General features: G+C 35.7%; 2 protein-coding genes across 3 annotated transcripts; one reads left to right on the forward strand and one right to left on the reverse strand.

Annotated features, from left to right (window-relative positions):
- The first annotated feature begins 499 nt into the window (after nucleotides 1–499).
- On the forward strand, nucleotides 500–19,943 carry LOC102682681 (dihydroxyacetone phosphate acyltransferase-like). Of its 2 annotated transcripts, XR_011191811.1 has the most exons (17): nucleotides 500–699; nucleotides 1,927–2,118; nucleotides 2,820–2,996; nucleotides 7,192–7,321; nucleotides 7,459–7,586; nucleotides 8,700–8,775; nucleotides 9,745–9,896; nucleotides 10,051–10,181; nucleotides 11,039–11,262; nucleotides 11,764–12,009; nucleotides 12,388–12,467; nucleotides 13,140–13,280; nucleotides 13,617–13,716; nucleotides 14,684–14,777; nucleotides 15,288–15,349; nucleotides 15,822–16,027; nucleotides 17,848–19,943. XR_011191811.1 is itself a non-coding variant. In XM_015339058.2 (16 exons), the coding sequence occupies exons 1-16, from the start codon at nucleotides 688–690 to the stop codon at nucleotides 15,863–15,865; spliced, it is 1,989 nt and encodes a 662-aa protein (XP_015194544.2). In that variant the 5' UTR covers nucleotides 500–687; the 3' UTR covers nucleotides 15,866–16,469. The 2 variants fall into 2 exon arrangements, 1 of the variants encoding a protein (XP_015194544.2); XM_015339058.2 differs by lacking the exon at nucleotides 17,848–19,943 and having other exon boundaries at nucleotides 15,822–16,469.
- Nucleotides 17,710–19,931, reverse strand: pfn4 (profilin family member 4). Its single transcript, XM_006642923.3, has 4 exons — nucleotides 19,815–19,931; nucleotides 19,061–19,195; nucleotides 18,857–18,962; nucleotides 17,710–17,847 (listed from the first exon to the last, which is right to left on the reverse strand). Exons 1-4 carry the CDS (start codon nucleotides 19,929–19,931, stop codon nucleotides 17,819–17,821), a joined length of 387 nt encoding a protein of 128 aa, XP_006642986.1. The 3' UTR covers nucleotides 17,710–17,818.
- Nucleotides 19,944–20,028: the final 85 nt, after the last annotated feature.

The raw sequence follows: 20,028 nt of genomic DNA on the forward strand, positions 1-20,028 counted from the left end.
TATCACACCACACTCGCCCAGAAAACATAAACGGAGCAAAGTTTCAGTCCGCAAATCCAAGCAAAATGCACAGGATAAATTCTCTCACATTCTCACCAGTCCGACACTGCTCCAAACCTATACCTTCTGCGTATGCATATATTATTAGATTGTGCTTCTTACACTTCTAATTATTATTAGTATAGTATTAAACTATTTTGACAGTATGAGGCAGATAGGTTGCTAAGATAAAACTTTATATTCTTAAGATTTTATATTCTTTTATTCCTTTTATCACTGGAAATATAGAGAGCATATGCAATCTAAACGCTTAAGTAAAACAAAATTTTACATATGACGCCTTTAAACGCTCTTTTCAAGATCCATATAGAAAATTACTTTTGTAGAATGCCATCTTGAAAGAGAAATCTTTAAATCTATGAAATTATGTCACTGAAGTGGTAATCCAGTTTTCCGGGGGTGGTTCCTAATTTACTCGCGCGTTCATTGGTTTTCGGAATAGAACAGTTACTGCTTTCCTTCAGATTGTGAGAAATCGAAAGATTGCTTTTGTTACAGTACAGTATAGTATATGAAGTGCTCCGATATATAATTTCTAAGTAAAAAAATTAGCAAATCTAAACGGCGCCTAAGAAACACTAGTAGAACACTAGTAGAACACGAGAAAACAAAGGTCTTTTTGAAGTAATGGAGAATTTGGTAAGCAAACATTCCTCTAAATATTTACATACCGGAAGTTGTACTACTACGTATATTTACATTTATATCACCTGCTGAAATGTTGTACATTTCGTCTTAAATTCGATTTTAAGTTCATGTTAGTTTATCAATGTCCAAGCTACGAAAACCATGACTGCTTCTAATCGCAGTCGTTATAGTTTTTGTTTGTCTATTGTAATACTTTAAAGCTTTCAATATACACCTCTCTTAATATAGTTTTTAACTGCCACCCTCCTAATATTATATTTCATAATATGGAAACCTTTTGCGAATTTCCTGATTCTAAAACAATTTTAAGAAATCGTCAGTAAGCATTAAAAACGCATACTTCCAAGGGTTTTAGTTCAGTTTAAAATACGATAATCTATTGCCACTTTTATAAATGATTTTCAGGTATAAAATGATACGTAAGTTAGGTTAAATGAAAGCCACGGGAAGGTATAGAAAACGGCCAGTGAAGGTGTCTGACACTAAGGCACTTTGGCTACTATGAGAGTTGAGCATTTGGATAAATGGTGTCCAACTGGTGGTCAGAGAAAGCAACTATTCTTGTTTCGAGAACTAAAAAAACTGGTACTAAAATCAGTTTACAATAGCCCATCTTCATTCAAAGAGAGCTCTGTTAGTTAAAATGTCTTCACAAAGTCATGCAAAAAGATTCCAGAAGATATCAGACTTTACTACGGACAAATAAGAGGTCAATTTTCCATTGAACCCATGTGGCAAGTGGGAATAAAACTAAAACACTGCCATCATAAGCATTCTTAATGATGTACAGGCATTTAAACTAAAGTATACAGTATGACACAAATTCTGAATCCCAGCTACTGATAGTAATGTTAACCACTAAAGTTCTTTTACCATTCAAGGGCTGAAACCTATAAAAGCAAACAGTTAAAAGGTTCAATTAGCTTAAATAATGAAGAATTCACTTCAAACAAAACCAGAAGACATAGGGGCACTCCAGCACCTGATTTTGGAAACACTAACAGAGTTCTACTGGTTTTATTTAGCAAATTCTTATATAGTATAAGGGCCACATCATTCTTAATCTTTCTATAGTAACTGTACCACAATACCAACAAACAACAGAAAAAAAAGCTTTTAGATATTGTAATTACACATTAGGAAATGTGATACACCAATGCCCAGAAAAAGAATTGGCTATGACAATGATTTGTTGACTTTTGTGTTGTTCCTGTAAAGATTCGCTATAAAGAATTAAGTCAAAGAGATGACTTTGAGGATATCCTAGAGAATAGAAGAAACTCGAGTGATATCAGATATGCTCTGAGAAGTTTCACCCCAGTGCTGTACAAAGGAGTCATGCCTTGTAGTGCTGGCATGCTGAAGACCGCTGTACTTCAGTCACAATGCCTACACTTTGTTATACAGCAGGTAAGTCCAACAAGGTGAAGATTTTTTGTCACACTTAGGTTGCAATTATTGATTATTGTATGTTGTACTATAGTGTTATGTTGTAGCAGTGTTGCATACTATTTAATGCATAGAGAACGCATGGAATTCAGATATAATAATCAAATGATAATTGTTCATGATTCAATCATTGTTTTGGTGTCGCTCAGTGTTACAATATTTCATTCTGGTTTGGAAATGTTGGTGAATTAATTTCTCACTTCTCTGTGTGATCTTCTGTGTAGTGGGTGCTGTAGGGGTGGATGAATGAGCCTCCACTCTAAATATAAAGTGCTTGGGGAACCTTTGGGTTGAAAATGCACCACAGAAATATAAAACATTCTAAATTGTACTAAGAATAATCTAGTATGACAATCTCCTAGAGCCTTCTTAAGCCTTTTAATCCATGCCACTGCTTATATAGGATCATAGAGTATTGGAATCACTCGCAATAGTTTGTTTCCCCGTATGCTCCCACATCATTTTTTGTAGGTATTATGGGTTTTATTATGAATAAAGAACCTAAAAGTGGTTAATCGTTTTTTATTAATGTTTGTGCTCTTAATTTTATAGCTGTCAGTATGACATTGTTTCTAAAATAAACTGGACTCCTTCATTTTGTAAGCAGAGTCACAGCAGGTTGCTGGCATAGGTTTGTAACACTGTGTTCAATCTATTCCTAGATGTCAGCAGAGACAGGGGAGTCCCCAGCCATCATCCAAGAAGAGGCTGCTGTAATTCTTGAAGAAATGGCTCAGAACCTACAACTAGGCTTTATCCGATTCCTTGCCTACAGTCTAAGCAAAGTTTTCAAAAGGGTCTTTCGGAGAGTGAGAGTTAACGAGGAAGGCATTCAGAGAGTGAGTGTTTGCTTACTGTATAGGTTATTAGTATTATTTTAGGATAACTGATAAGCCTAACGAGAGGATAACTGGATTAAAAATAATTGTAACCTTTGACCTTTATGGAATTTCTGCAACTCCTTAGGTGCCTGTGCAGTTTGGGTGTGGCAGATTTTATAAGTGTCTTATGCAGAAAAGATCAGTCTGGATGAGTATGTTTATCAACTTTTATTTTATTGGATTCATTTTGTTAATATAATGAGTATACTTAATTTTTATGAAATATGAAAATCATACTCCATTCTAGAAGTAAATTAATGATCAGTGTTGTTTATCAGATGCCTGCTTGCTTAAACTTGTGTATAATTATTAAGCGTGGCACCACAAACATCTAGAAAAAGACAAACCATCCTGGGATTTATTGTATATGCACTTGAAATTCACACTTACCTGTAGGACTTTGGGACACAACACACTTATTTCAGTTCTCTGGCAGATACAGCCAGTAGGAATTCAAGGTACAGTAACATGTTTGGTTTGAGAGTTGGTTATTGATTAGAGTATAATGCGGATAAAGGTGAATTCACAGATTATGGTGAAATAATTAGTGGAGTACCTCAGCCTTGAACCTTGGAATAGTTACAGTTCCAGAATAGCCAGCCAAAGGGCCACAAACTGGTAAATCAATTACCCTACCCTTGCAGTCACACAGAACATGCACAATAGGCTGTAATAGTCGATGTCAAAATGTGAGTGTGTATAGTATAATGTATTGTAACTCAGTCACTAGGGTATATACAGTTGCATGCAAACGTTTGGGCACCCCTGGCCAAATGACATGTTTTGTTGATTTTCGAAGTGAAAAGAAGTTAACACAAACTCTTCAGCAAACGAACTTAAACTTGCAACTTTTAGTGCACAGTTACTATTTATTTGCTGAATTTAACAGATTGAAAAAAATAAAACAGTAAATGTGACATGTGCAAAGTTTGGGCACCCTATTAGTCAGTACTTAATAAAACCACCTTTGGCAGAAATCACAGCCTCCAAACGTTTCTTGTAGCCAGCTAACAGTCTCTCTATTCTTGTTTTTGGACTTTTTTCCCCACTCTTCCTTGCAGAACCCTTCTACTGTAGTTCAGAAATATTCGTAGGTCATCTTGCATGCGCTGCATGTTTGAGATCTACCCACAGATTTTCAATAATATTCAAGTCTGGGGACTGTGGAGGCCATTCCAAAACCTTCCAAAACCTTAATCTTTCCTTTCTTTAAGTAGTTCATGGTTGATTTTGAGGTATGTTTTGGATCATTGTCTTGTTTTAATATCTAACCTCTTTTCAGTTTCAGTTTCTTCTTTGACTGTGGGACATTAGCTTCCAGGATTTATTGATACTTAGTAGAATCCATTCTTCCCTCTACCCACACAATATTTCCTGTACCACTGGCTGCCACACAACCCCAAAGCATAATAGATCCACCCCCATGCTTGACAGTTGGCAAGGTGTTCTTTTCTTCAAATGCTTTTCCTTTTTTTCTCCAAACGTACCTTTGGTGATTGTAACCAAAGAGTTCAATTTTACTTTATCAGACCACCAGCACTTGGTTCCAAAATGCCCCTGGCTTATCTAAGTGTTGTGTTGCATACTTCAGACATTGACTTTTGTGATGAGATGGCAGGTAAGGTTTTCTTCTGATGACTTTTCCATGCAGATCATGTTTGTTCAAGCAACGCTGCACAGTGGACCGGTACACCACTACTCCTGTGCCAGCTAAACCTTCCTGCAGGTCCTTTGCAGTGATATGGGGGTTTTGCTTTGCATTCCTGGCCAGTCTACGAGCAGTTCTGTCTGAGGTTTTTCCTGGTTTTTCAGATCTTGTCTTAATTTCAGCAGTTCCTCTTAACTTCCATTTCTTAATGATATTTCAGACAGTGGAAATTGCAAGCAGGAAGTGTTTAGATATCTTTTTTTATCCTTTCCCTGGTTTGTAAGAGTCAATTATCTTTATTTTCTGATCCTCAGTCAGCTGCTTAGAGGAGCCAATGGTTGTGAAGTGTAAGCACAACACCCTGAGATGTTCAAAGAGTCAAATAATGTATAAAGTTCTGGAATTGTCATCACCTGACATAGATTAAGATCTAACGACTCAATTAAGTTCTGAGACCTTACAGAGAAATAACACTAGTGGATTGCCTGGAAGGGTGCCCAAACTGTTTTCTTCTTTTCAATCTGTTAAATTCAGCAAATAAATAAATAGTAACTGTATTAATATTTGGAGAAACACGTCAAGTTTAAGTTTGTTCGCTGCAGAGGTTGTGTTAACTTCTTTTCACTTCAACAAATCAACAAAAATCAACAAAACATAATTTGGCCAGGGGTGCCCAAACTTTTGCATAAAACTGTAGCATCACTTCTCTAACACCTGATGCTGGCTATTGAGCGTTAATGAGTTCATAGCAACTCTAAGTATTGCCTGCAGATTATCATCAGTCAGTCTTGTTTTCAGTGGAGACTTGCTCAGAGAGCATTTTGAGTGGGGACCTGGGTCAGATTACAAAGAACCCAGTATAATCATTTATTTCTTTGAATTTAAGATATTGAACACAAAAAACATCCTGATGGATTATGCTCTGAAACTGCTTCAGCAATGCAGACGAATTCCAGCTAACCTGATGATAGAAAAGATTACTGAAAGCAATTGCAAGTAGTGTGAGGACCATTTCTGCAAGTTGAAGGATCAAACCCTGAGTGTTTAATGTGTTGAAGGCTGTGAGACCATTGTCTTGGGATGTGATGGCCATGATGAAAATGAAACATTCTGCAATCTCTGAAACATCTCTGAAACTGAAAGTTGTTAGAAGGCTGTAGAGCTTGGCTGGTGGCTTTAATATATTAAGGAAACACTCTAACCACGGGACTTATTAGACTGTCAAGGAAAGACGAAATGGTGTGGGGGAGCTGTCTGTCCTGAGGTGTCAGGTTTGTGGATCTTTGGAAGGAGATACAGCTGAACCGAGATGCTTGAACATGCTCTACAATAAGACGGTAGGGTCCTTGGGTAATTCTTCATTCCTGAGGAGAAATGAGACTGTGGATAGATCTTCCTTTTTTAGGCAATAGTAGGATCCTTTAGTTGTCTAAATGCTTCTGCAATATACAATATAGGTACTTAACAAGAGCACCTTGTTTTTCTGCTGTTTTGATGACAAGATCATCTCTGTTGTTGAGTGACTGGAGTGCCTGGAGGTCTCATTGGGTGAGGCTGGACCTACAGCATGTACTGTATCTTAGGAATGGGAAAGAGTTTGAGAATTGGGTTATCACATTGATTGATGAAAGAGTCCACTGAAGCAAAACACCCAGCTGCTTTGTTAGGGATGTGTTTTGTTGATGAAGTATATTAACAGGTGTCAGCTGTTGATGAGGGCAATTGTATTACCTACAGTATAGAGTAGATATAAAATGCCAAATAGTTTGTAAAAGCTGCTTATAAAAAGATCTATGTGTTTACTCACAACTGTTAAATAATTGTCATGCTAATACACAAACCTTCCTCACGATATTTACTGCCACTTTTTGTATCACACAAAGATATTTAAATTCCCTCTCCCTTGTATTTATATTGATTGCTTAATTGCATTGGTGCTTGATGTTAATTTTCCTAAAACATAACTGTTAGCGACACATTTCCTGATACAAGTAAAAAAAACATCAACAGCAAATCATTTCAGGTCAAACTCTGTCCATATAAACCTTATATTCTGCTTTGTACCTTTACTGTATACGAAGTTTGTCAATATATTGGACTTACTTTGAACAAACCAAAACCGACATGTTTTGATTGCTGTACCGATGTCTCTTGATTTGACCTTATTGTATTATAGTTGCTAGCCAAGAACCCGATATATTTGCATATTTATAAATATTTAAAAATAATTATCTTGAACAAAAGCTTTTGTAAAACATATGGCATGTATCGTATTTAAAGAATGGCATGTAGAGATTAGTTTTAATTCAATGTCTTTATAAATTGTTGCATTCTATAATTAATCTTTCCATTGAAAATGAATGAAATTATTCATGTTGCGGATGCAATATTCCCTGAGCATTGTTAGATTTGTGTGTTATTTTTGAAATATGGATGGATGTGATGAATTCCTTTGTCATTTGAAATTGCTCACTAACTGCTGTTTCTTTTCATATTTTTTTACAGCTTCAGCAAGCTATTCAGGAATACCCAGTAGTGCTGCTTCCCAATCACAAGAGCTACATTGACTTCTTGGTCCTGTCCTATATTCTCTTCACCTACGATCTTCCCTTGCCAGTCATTGCTGCAGGAATCCGCAAGTATCTATTATGGCTTCATCCTTTGATTCTATTCCATGTATAATTCATTACTGTGTAATCTTGTGATCTCCTGGGGAGAGTTGTTTTCTGTCCTAACTAGGCATCCTCAGAAACCCCATAATTTCTCTTCCAGCTCTCTTGGGAATGAAGTTCTTTGGAGAGATTTTGCGTAGGTCTGGTGCCTTCTACATACGTCGTTCCATTGGTGGGGACAAGCTTTATTGGGCTGTGCTGTCTGAATATGTGAAAACCATAATACGGGTAAATAATTCTTAAAGTAGTGCCTAATTTCCCTTACACAGGTAAGATTTCAGATTCAAGTTGGAGATACTGTACATGGATTTGAGAAAAACAATATTTTGATGTTAAAAAAATCCCTTTTTATAAATGCAATAATTGTAGTACTATAAAGTGTATCTCCTTGTATTTAAGTTAATTTCTCTTTGTATTCCATTACACACAGTTTCACCATACTCCTCATACCCTTCATGCTTCAGCTTTCACCAGTATCCCTCTATAGGGATTTAAGCAGAAGTCTCTCATGCCAGCCTTGTATTGTCACATTAGTCCCTTCTTCAGAGGGAATGTGTAATATAGCAGCCAGTGACACTGTCATCTATAAGATTTCTAGTACCCAGAAGCAACATCACATGGATCCTTTACATCAGTAGCCCTCTCAATCCATATGGTTCCTTTATGAAAATAGACATATTTTAAAATAGCTTGTTTTATGTCTGTGAAAACATCATGTACAAAACCTGTATCAATGAAATTATTAGTATTATTATTGTTATTGTTATTGACAGAATAAAACACCTTGAAGTGCACATCTCATTTTCATGGGGATCCTGTTACAATAAATACAGAATACTTATGAAAAAATATAAAAATACAACAAATCACAACCCCAAAAAAACAGTAATCTAATCAATAATATGTGTTATTATTTGATATTAAATCAATCAAATCAATAATAATTGATAATTATTATTTATTTAATATTTAATTTATTTGATATTTAACTTGTTTCTGTTCCATAAAAATGTCATGTTTAAAACAGTATCAATCACTAATCAAATAACAAAATCAATAATGTGATATACTGTACTTTTTAACACATTCTGGTCAATTGAGATGTGCCAGTCTTTTTTCCATAAACTAAACTACAGTTAAAGATAACTGCTGCTTATTTAATTAAAACGCTTTAGGACATGTGTAATTACAATTTACAATAAAAAAAACTTTCAGAAGACCTTTTAAAACTATATTGTTATGCTGTTAAGTTGTCCAATCTGGAAAGCTTTGAACAACTGTGGTTCTTCTTTTCTACAGTATATGGGCCAGTGAGTTATTGCAGGTATTTCTGTCTTTTAGAAAGGTTTTGCTCCAGTTTTGTTTTTTGTGGAAGGGATGAGAAGTCGCACTGTGAAATCAATGAGACCAAAGCTAGGCAAGTATGGACATTTAAAAAAAGCTTTTTTCTATCTTCTACAGTGTATTCAGCCAGACTCTGGTTTCTATATATCAAAAACTAATATATCTTCAACTTACCCCCACTAAAATCTAGCACACAAAAAACCTGACAGCACTAATAGCACAGATACTAGGTTGTATCTAATAAATCAGGAGTCCCTGATGCCTTGTTAGCCTTATTTGTATTAGGTTTCCAGCAGCACCTAAAACTGAATCAGCACTTTATTTTCCCAAATTCAGGCCCTATCCTGAACCCTAGAATAATGCTTATCATTTTAAACCTGTTATTTGAAGATATATTATCATATTATTAAGATTATATTTTTCAGGAAAAACACGAGAAATCGACAGTATTGTCCTTCTTCATTATTAAATAACTATGTTAAAGTCTTTGAGAAATGTCTTTTTTTCTGATCTGACAGAATACTTTGAAAGTTTTTGACAAACACATAGGTAATCTGTATGTTATATGAAAATGAATAATTTTGGGTATACTGTAAATTGTGTGTTAGCACATCAGTCTTATTGCTCTTGAGTTTGGGGTTTTAATTTCAGGAAGCCTTCTGTCATGGGTGTGATAGCTTCCCTGTGAATTTTCTCTGAATGTTTGGGTTCACTCCCATTTTCCAAAGACATTCTAGTTAGGTGAATTGATAACTGTATATTATTCTTAGTTTGTATGCAAGCACCTCAGGACTGCTGTCCTGTCCAGTCCCATGTCCTGAGGTAGGCTCCAGGTCACTGTGACCCTTCCCAGAAATAACTAACTTTCAGATAACGGCTGGATGCTTAGAAATTCTGTTCCAAATTATAGATTGAATTAGATAGATTGCTGTTTTCACCAGTAAAATAGTAAGATCTGGTGCTCTCCCAGGGATAGATATAATGGAGCAAAGCAGAAAAACTATCTTGCCCTGTTACTATAATCCTTCAATTCTGTTTTTAGGTCTCATGGATATGGTGATGGACCCCTTTTTTAAGGGGGAAGTGTATGACGTCAGCTTAGTTCCAATCAGCATCAGCTATGAGAGAGTGCTGGAAGAATCCTTGCTTGCCTACGAGCTCCTTGGAACACCCAAACCTAGAGAGTCTACCTCAGTATGCCTCTCTTCTCAGTTTGTCTATTGTAATACAATAAGTCCTGATTTGAAGGACAGAGAGAAATTAATTTGATTTGTCTAAAGCTTTTAATTCAGTGACACTTGATTTGATTATTACTTTTAATTAATCATCATATTATTTTACTCTGAAGGGCCTTTTAAAAGCCAGGAAAGTACTGAGTGAGGACTTTGGCACTATGCATGTATACTTTGGACATCCTTTGTCACTAAGACATTTGTCAAAAGGGAGGATCAATCGGTGCCACTTCAACTTGCTTCCCAGGTAGCAGATTTGGTGTCTATACTTTCTGTTTTGTTTCTGCTCTCCACTATAGTGAGTTTATCTGCAGAAAGACTATTTGTTCAATGGTTGCATTGATTCTAGATTAATTTTGAGGCCTTGATATTAATTCAGAATAGCCTTTTGTTTGTCCAATTTTTAAGTTACAAATGAGAGGATGACATTTTTCCCATCTAGCCCATTTTCTTTACTTGGAAGGTATCTTTTTGTTTCATTAGTTTAATTTATTTGGCTACATTTATATCCAGAGCAACTTACATTACACAGTACGGCTGGGCATTTCACTGGAACACTTTGGCTGATATACAGTACTTTGTGCAAGGGTACAGATGCAGCATTTTACCTGCGTTTTGAACACAGAACCTTCTGGTTATGTGTCCATAAACCTAACCACTGCTCCACACAGTTGAACTGATTGTTCATGATGTCAGTGTAAATGAATACAAAAATATGTTTGGCTTTGGCTAGTTAAACCCTCTGTTAGTGTGATAAAAAACAAACATTTTAATTATAGAAAATAAATAGATTTTAATTGAAGAGTAAAGGTTTTGAAAATGAGAAGGCACATTATCATCCAAAGGATGTAAGTGTTTTTAATACTGTCTGCTCTGAAAACCGGTCTTTGAGTACAATTGTTTTTATCACTTCAGAAAAACGTGGCACTAAACAAAGTAACATACACTTTTTATTTTCATTTTATAAGCAATGTCTAACTTTGGATTGAAAAATTATTTAAAATTGATGAGAAGTGTTTGACATACCTTTAAACATCCTAGCGTACAGTGATGCTCCAGTTAGTAGATATTCTGTTACCTCCTTATGTTAAACAATTTTTTCAGGGATCTTCCCAGGATGCCCAGTGAAGACACCCAAGTTTTTGTCAATGAAACAGCCCACAGAATAGTTCATCTACAAGAAGAAAAGCAGGTGCTAAGCCCTTGGTTTCTGATTGCTACAATTCTGATGCAGAATCTGAGAGGAATAGAATTTTCTCTTCTCATAGAAAAGACAGTCTGGCTGGGAAATTTAGTGCAGACATTTGGAGCAGTCTTGGACTGGCCTGGTAAGTTGTCAATAAGGACTGTTTCTAAAATAAATATAGAATATCCACAATCAGGATTACTGCTGTTTTTTTCTTCCACAGTGTTTTGTGTTAAAAAATACAAATAATAGCTGAAATATATATTTTGCTGTCACCACCACCACCAGGCCAGGGGGAAATTTGGCATACATGCCAAGTATACATGTTTTTCAAGAGTTCAGAGACAAATACCAATGAAAATCAAACATATTACAAATCTGAGATCTACTTATAGATCTACTCATATTTTTAAAAAATATATATGAAATGTACCTTTCCGAGCCGTTCTGCTGACAGCTCCCAACTAGCATAGACACCTGATCAAGTGTGAAGACTTATCACCAATTACTGTGCACACCTGTTTATAAATATGACTATATTGCACTGGCTTAAAGTTCAGTTTGTAACAACAGTGATGTTCAGAAGATTTCAGAATGTCTTTAATTAAGCAGAACTGAAATGTTTTTCTCCGTTTCCTTCCAGATTGTGTGCCCGCCAGTGAGATTGTTTCTTCCAGTATTACTCTCCATAAGAACATAGTGCACAACATGGGTGGGCAGATAGTGTTGACTGAGGAGCCACAGCGTGAGGCCAGTCCAGAGGAAGGGGTATTCCAACATGCTGTCACTGTGCTCATGTGCGCTTCCTACAGGAACCAGGCACTTCATGTCTTTGTTCGTCCAATGCTGATAGCAGTTGCTTTACATACAGTGGCCAGTTCCAGGAAAGGTAAGGTGGTACTGATTGATTTTATGATTGAGAAAAAATCAAACGTTAATAAGTCCAATCTTTTATAATACATTTGATCAAGCATGCAGTTGTGTTGTAAAATAAAAAACAAAACAAAACCATGTTGGTCAGGACTGTGTTGTTCTCAAATGAAATGCAGGTGCTAGCATTTGTTATTATATTTCTTTGATAGATTTCTGGTGCCATAAAATGAACGGACACAGCAAAGTTCTGTTTATGTGAAAAAAACAGAATTTTCCTGAGTTTTATAAAACTATATTGATATATAGTTCATTCATTTGCCATATTTCCTTAATGGCTTTGTTCAGCTTGATTTGCTCATTTAACAGTTCTTAGTAATTTTTTTTCTTTTTGCAGAGGAGGTCTTTAGGTTCTTCAGATTTCTTCAAGTTGTTTTTGCCAATGAGTTTATCTTCATTCCTGGTAGGACAGTGCAGGTGAAGTACACTATAACTATGGAATAAAGGAGTTGGGAAATCATTTGAATCTGTTGAATCTTTTTTAATTATGTATACAAAGAATGTGTTATCCAATTTGGAAATATAAGCTACAAGATCTCTTCCACTATATAAAGCAGTAGATGCCTTAAACTGTGCTGATCTGACATACTGTAGGACATGAAAAGCTGTCATGTATGAAAAAGCATCATTTTTCGGTTTTCTGAAGAAGCTGCTGTTTCTCCATCTCCATTCACTGGTGTCTTCTTTTTTAAAATTAGAAAGTGCATGTGTAGTTACAAAACAAAAATAATCACATTAATGTAGTAATAAAACGTGTACGGTGTTTTAGGTAGATTACTGTATACCAGAAATCACAGGCTCTGAGGTGTGACTGGCTTAGCATCAGCTGAAACAACATATTTTAGATGCAGAAAGTCCAATTTGGAAGATTCCAACAGTACCTTGTATGTAACATATTTTAATCTTGATGATAATGAGAGTGTCATGACATTTTTCACATTTCCCATATAATTTGGATAATAAAGCATGTTGTTTTTGTTCTAATTTCAGATAAATTAAAAATGTTCAAAAACTATTGTGAAAACAAAAGCAAGTCATGGGTGATTTTGATGAATTCATTCTTTTTTCTGTTTTATTTTTCCCCCTTAGGACTTCGAAGAAGGCTGTCACTCGCTCATAAAGTGCGGTGCCATTCAAGTAATAAATCAGGACATAACAGTGACCAAAAATGGCCATAAAATATTGTCCTTCCTTGAGGCCATCATGGAGCCCTTTATACAAGGCTACCAGGTACTTGTATGCTCATTGACCCTTTGTGAGATAAACCAATATTTTGTGTAGAATGATTTTGAAAAGGAGAGTTCAGAGCCCTATGCGTTAAGACTTTGTGGCTAACTGAGTAGGTCATGACAGCCTGAAAAGTAGATGCTGATGATTCTTGTAAATGGAATATGAAAGTCTGTTAAATTGGAAGAAAAACCTTTGACACAGTTTGGAACTTGCTTGTCAACATTATTTGACCAAGGGATGATGAGAGTGTCCTGAAATTACCACTGCTACAGTGAAAACTCTAAGTGCAGTCAGTGCTCAGGAGATTGTGGCTTACTGGCTCTTCTGCTTGTCCAGGTGGTGTGCAGGTACTTGATTGAGGAGAATGTGGAGGACTTTATAGAGAATCGCTATGTTTCTGCAGTCCGTGGATTTGCTGCACAACGCATCCTGTCAGGTGGGTTTTTTTTTCCTCAATTCCTGTAGGGTTTCACAAAAAATCATAGAAAATCTTCCCACTTTGATAATGTTTTGTGGAGAGAGTTGAATGGGCAAAGATGATGATGTAATTAACGTGTTTAATGTCAGGGCTGCAAATATTAAGAAAGAAAAATGTAGAAAAGAGCAAACGGGACACCACTTATCAAGAGGACAATGCATTTTACCATGGGCATATTGGAGACTAGATTAGGTTGTCTCAGGTAGACCTTCAACTCATGGAGCAAAGGCTTATGATGACTTAAGGTTTTGTATAGACCACTGATGGATGTCAGACACAAACATGCCACAAACATGCAGAATGGCACGGTAATTGTGTACAATAGAATCTCCTTAATCAATGGTTACGTGACATCAAGGGCTCAGAGACTAGTGAAAAAGCTTTTGCTTGTCTGTCCTACAAGTTAGCATCTGCAAAGCATGCTTGTATTGTTTTCAGAGGTGAATATACTGTACCTCTACTGGCCTGTGATTAATTTGGATATATCATATTTGTCAAGTAATAAAATGTCAATGCCCCGACTAACAAAAATGTAATTCTCATGATAATACGTTTGTGAATTAATTGCAGTTATCGTGATGTGTTTCTTTTGATGCTCAGCATTTTTAATTTACACATTTATTTTCGGATTCTTTGTTGTTTTCATCACACGTCTGGTACAGTATATGTACTTCTGCTATTCGGCATTTCTCTTTTTCTATAACTCAGTTTGTTCCCCTGATTCTATCACAAATTGTGTATCTTTATCTGAATGTTTTACTTAAATTCTGCAGCAGTTTATTCAGTAAATACCTTTCCCACTGAAAATATGCTTAAATCTTGATTTCCAAAGTCTTCCTTGGTCTGGATGTCCCTTCGCAAGAGTGCTACTTTTTGGTCAAGGGAGAACTATACCTCCTATTAACCTGCTAATGTTAACACACAGGAAGTCTTGAATCATATGAAGTTCTTTCATCGGACATGCAGAGGAATGCTTTGGCAGGACTAATAATGTTCAATGCAGTGAAGAAATCTAAGACGTAAGTAAAAAGGAAAACTAGCAAAATGGAAGTAAAAAAATATAAAATGAAACTTTAATGGGGATTTCCACTGGTGTCTGTGTTTAATCCCAAGCATAAACTGCAGCAGTTCTCTTAAATCATCGTCAATATTAAATCATAAATCAATATTTAATCCTTACTTCTTTTTCCTATTAACTTTTTCAAATAACTAGAATTTAATATTTGTTAAAAACTGTTTTAAAAAGTTTAAACAACCCACATTCCTACACAACAGTACTTTTGTGGCTACTGTAGTACAACTGGTAAACTGGAGTGTGTGAGGTGCACTTGATAGGAGGTGGGGTGTGAGTGAAGTCATAAAAATACATTTGGATCCCTTGCATTTATATGCACTTAATAAATTAAATTCTGAAGTGATACTTAAGTCAATTAGTGGATGTCATATGGAAATGGATCAAAATAAAGGCTGTAGACAATAACTTTTGTGTTGTGTTCTATAAACCCCAATCATGTTTGCTTGCCTTGCAGAACTGAACAGACTAATTTCAAAGTAAACAAGGCAGCTGTCAAGAAACTGGAAGATATGCTAGGTAATGTTTATCATATAAAAATAAACCAATGACATTAGCGTATCATGTATTAAAATCTGAGATTTTTAATACTATGACCACAAAGAACCTCATGGTGGGGGGTTATACATAATTAAAAATATTAAATATTACCGCTGTGTAATTATTAGTTATAGATGATGCACTACCTGCTAATAAGCATTTCAGCCCACACAAATTGTGCAGCTACTGTATTACAGTGTTAAGAGATAAATTAGATAATCATGAATCATGAGAAATTATGTACAATACATCAAAAGTAAACTATTGTGCATAAGGGAGAATATCCAAAAATCCACATATTATTTTTACAAATCCACCTATCACATGTAAATGTAACAGGAAATAACAATAAATTGCATACAGAAATAGCATAAAATGAACAGCTACTTCATATGACAACAAGCAGAAACAAGTACTGTTAAGAGTCCTGTTTTTCTTTTATCCCCTACAGTGGGAAGATTACCTCTTCCGAAGGATTCTTTTTCAAGGCTTTAGTCATGTACCAGAATCACTACAGTGTCATATCTGGTAAACAGCAGAGTCCACTTCTACATGCACCTTTGGTATAAAGCTCTCCAGAAAGTACCTCGTGTGGATTCTCAATCACTTGATTGTGTGGATGTTCACCATTTTTGTTCCTCTCCAGGGAAAATCAAGGTTTGAATCATACAGTAAATCTTTGTTTTAAGTATGCTAATAATATATTCATCCATCATCTAACCACTTAATCCAATGTATGGTCAAGGGATAGCCAGAGACAAGTAATGGGGGTAAGGCAGGGTATGCACTCGATGTGACACCAGTCCATTGCAGGACAGATACAGACACAAATGCAAACACCAGCTGCAGATTCATTTAGTGCTATGTCTTTGGATTGTGGGAGGAAAGCAGAGCACCCAGGGGAAACCCATTTGAACATGGGGACAACACAAGACCCTCATGCAGATAGCACCTCAGGACCTTTCCAGAGCACCAATGCTAACCACTGCAGCTCCCTGCCATCCTATGGTAATAATGTTACATTTAAATAAAAACTGAACACTAGGATTGGAAGAACTGAAACATTCTTAAGTATGAAAGGAAAGCATAAAACAACATACAGTGAAACAGTAACCAGTACCTTGCATAAGTATTCTCATCATTGCATCACTTTCACATTTAGTTGCTTTAAAGCTTGCTGTCATAACACTTTGATGTAATAATAAATGTTATATACATTACTAACACCATACTGTACATTCGAAAATAAAACAATTTTAAAACAATTGAATGCAAAAGTATTCACATTCTTTCCTAAATTACTTTAGGTACACAAAATTACCTTACTGAGCCAGCAATTTGTTGAGTGGCTTCCGTCAGTAATAGTGGTTCACATTATTTCAGAATAAATATACCAGTCTTTGGATTTACCTTTAATTTCTCTTTGAGTATTATGAAGTTAATCATCAAAAAGTGAAAAGCACACTGACATTGTCTATATGTCCCCAAACTGACCAGTAAAACACCATACAGTACTGTATATCTGAAATGAGTTACCCCTTCTGTCATGCATCATATTATAGTACTGCTTCTTATCAGCAGGAACTAGGAAATTTGTCAAGAGCAATAACAACATACAGTAGATGGAAAAAAGTACTGACAAATCTTAAAGGGAATACCTGCTTCAAACCTAAATTTATAACAAAAACTCTCCTCTCGTCAGGCCACAAACATAAAGCACAAGACTAAACCTACACTGCTATAACTTAAGAAAAAGGTGAATGTCATTGAGTGACCTACTCAAAGTTCTAACTTGAATCCTTTTGGGAATTTGAAAAGAGTTTAAGAATTGCTGTCTATAAGTGAAAGACAAGCAATTTGAGAATCTTGAGCAAATGTGCAAAGCAGATTAAATTAAATCTTAAGGATTATTTAATGTGGTAGAACATTTATTGGCTATGGCCTGTGGGTAATAAGAAACATACTTGTTTCAAAAGTGTTGTTCCCACATCCAGTTATTTTCAGTTATTTCTGCCGTTGAACAGTACTAATTATGTTTTTCCTAGCTTTTCTTATTACAAATGTCCTGTTAATTTATTAAAAGAGACTGGCAGAACAAACTGTGAGCAGCCTTATTTTTGGCAAAACATATTGAACCTACAGTAGGTGGATACAGTCTTAAATATGGTTTTGTCTGAGAATAAATACTATAGTTTTGGAAGTAGTTTAAGTACTTTTATGTTCTAATTAGTTACCTGACTTTTACACCTCACTTCTTAAAGTAAGTCACTCTAGTATTTTTTCTTAATTAAAAACACTTCTTGTATAATTACTAACATTTTAAATGAGAAAGCTACAAATTTAATTAAGTGTTTTTAATGAATGTTAATTGATAACACATTCCAAAGTTAACTTTTTACAAATTAGTATTGGCAAGTGTATTATTAATCTTCTCGTTTTCTTTTTTCTTCATTTTCCCTTCTCTCGTAAATATTCAGCTGGAAAGGAAGGTAAATGTTGTTGAATAGACATAATTCAGTTGGAATATAATATGCAAGTAATTTTAAATATATTAAATGTTCCCAACAATGTAAAACACTGAAGGTTTCTGATTATAAAACTTAAGCAAAAGTGTTTTAAGCTTTCCTTTTATGAATGAACAATTATTAACTACTGTATTTTGTATTATTAGATTTTTTTCTTAATAAACTGTGACCAGAAAATAATCATACTGCATTATTTGAATATAGATGTAATGTTCTGAACTAATTGAAGGCACTTCGATCAATAAACTGAAATACAGTATGTTATTGTTTTTGTAATTACACCAGGAGCCTTTCATGAGTTCCTTATACCTTTATTTATTTTTCTTCTCCATATTTGCTCTGCACAATGCCATTCGCTACTGATTATATCTGCAGATTGTCTAATTCAGGAAATAATGTACTGATTTTGAAACCACTACTCAAACGAGTTAAAATAGTTTGAGACTATACAGTTTATCATGCAGATGTTTTTGGGAAGCAGAGAGTAGCAATAAGGGCTCTGGAGTTTTAACTCAGGGCTTTGAGTTTACACTTAAGTCCCCTATTGCAGAAGCAGCAGTTTTGTCCTTGAACAAAGTTCATGGGGCTTACCCCTACTGTAATTGCCCCATCAAAAGGGTGGACTGTTGTACTCTTGTTTGCTCAGCAGTACAGATAAGGTGGTTGGTAGTGGTCTTATGAGTCACCAGGCTGGGATCGGGACTATTAAATTAAAAACAGGTTGTCCTGGACAAATAGAATCATTATGGTATAATAGGCATGTTACAGTAACTGTTTACGTCACAGTGAAAGTGAAGTGAATGAAATGAAAGAATTGTTCAGTTTTACAATCCTTTTACATAAAAAATAAAATACGATATTAAAAAGATTTTATATTACAAATCCTTTCCCTGCTTCTCATTACAATCATTAAATGTAATAAATATGATCAGTGCCAACTCAAGACTGTGTTTCCTCTTACCTAGTTTTTCCACAGCTTCCACACAAACACTCGGATACATGCCCTCGTTGTACGTAGCAACCAGTATATAGGATCCCGTTTTAACCATTACCAGTCCCTTGCCATTCTATTATAAAACAAAACAGTAGGAAACACAAGTTTATTTTTTCTAGGTTCCACATTATATGACAGTTACTACGGTGCTTTTAGTTTTTAAATACTTACGCATTTGGAGTAGATTGAGTTTTTGTCAGCTCTGACACAGGAGTAGTTTTTATCCTGAAAGTAGAAACCCTCTTCCCGGATAACTGCAGTGCGTTTGAATGCTTCTGCAAACATGTGGGCCTGTTGTGGCTGTATCTACGGTACATTTATAACGCAAAGAAAAGTTTAAAACAAAAGTATTTCCATCCAGCTTTTCCGATTCAGGGTCATGGGGGAGCTGGAGCCTATCCCAGCAAGTGACAGACACAAGGCAGGGTGCACCCCAGACGGGATGCCAGCCCATCACGAGGATAATACAGAAACACACACACCCCAGGGACAATTAACCCACCCGTACATGTTTTGGGGCTGTGGGAGGAAACCAGAGCACCTGGAGAAAACCCACACCAATATAGGTAAAACATACAAACTCCAGGCAGATAGCACCCCAAGTCCAGAATTGAACCCAGGGCCCCAGTGCTGCAAGGGTGCAATACTAGCCACTGTGCCATTAAGCCACATAAAAGTATTCTGCTTTGTACAGATTGTACAAAACAGGAAATGTGCATTACAGTAAGGTCAAAGTCTCCTTCTTATATCAAATTTAAATTTAAGGGCAACTACTAGAACATTATCCCAATTCCCCAACCTTACCTGCAGATCTTTATTCATTCTGCCCTGTATATTCAGAATATAGTGCGATGTTTGCTCACAGATTTGAAGTAAATGAGGCTGGCTGAGTATTTTGGTGTTGTCAGCTATTAGGGTTACTTACATTAAACCGGGCAGAGGTCGCCAACACAGCTGCACCTTTCAAACTAATAACAGCTGCACTTTCCACATGTTTTGTATCGATGAGACAGTCGTTTAGTAAATTGTGTAGCTGGTTCATCTTGTGTCATCCTGTAATTCATGGAGACAATCTGGTTGTAACTGTGCTGTCCCACCTAAAATATTCCTCTTTAGTATCACATGGACTCATGTCCGAG

Source organism: Lepisosteus oculatus, chromosome 2, assembly GCF_040954835.1.
Source record: "Lepisosteus oculatus isolate fLepOcu1 chromosome 2, fLepOcu1.hap2, whole genome shotgun sequence".
NCBI classification, from domain to species: Eukaryota; Metazoa; Chordata; class Actinopteri; order Semionotiformes; family Lepisosteidae; genus Lepisosteus; species Lepisosteus oculatus.

Excerpts from the sequence above, each read along its gene's own strand:
- LOC102682681 (XM_015339058.2), top strand. Across the intron at positions 12,468-13,139 it reads TTCCTGGTAGGACAGTGCAG|GACTTCGAAGAAGGCTGTCA; the intron begins GTGAAGTACACT and ends TTTCCCCCTTAG. Across the intron at positions 13,717-14,683 it reads TGCACAACGCATCCTGTCAG|GAAGTCTTGAATCATATGAA; the intron begins GTGGGTTTTTTT and ends GTTAACACACAG.
- pfn4 (XM_006642923.3), bottom strand. The coding sequence starts at position 19,931 with ATGAACCAGCTACACAATTTACTAAACGACTGTCTCATCGATACAAAA. Across the intron at positions 19,196-19,814 it reads CGACCTCTGCCCGGTTTAAT|ATACAGCCACAACAGGCCCA; the intron begins GTAAGTAACCCT and ends AATGTACCGTAG. Across the intron at positions 18,963-19,060 it reads ACTCAATCTACTCCAAATGC|AATGGCAAGGGACTGGTAAT; the intron begins GTAAGTATTTAA and ends GTTTTATAATAG.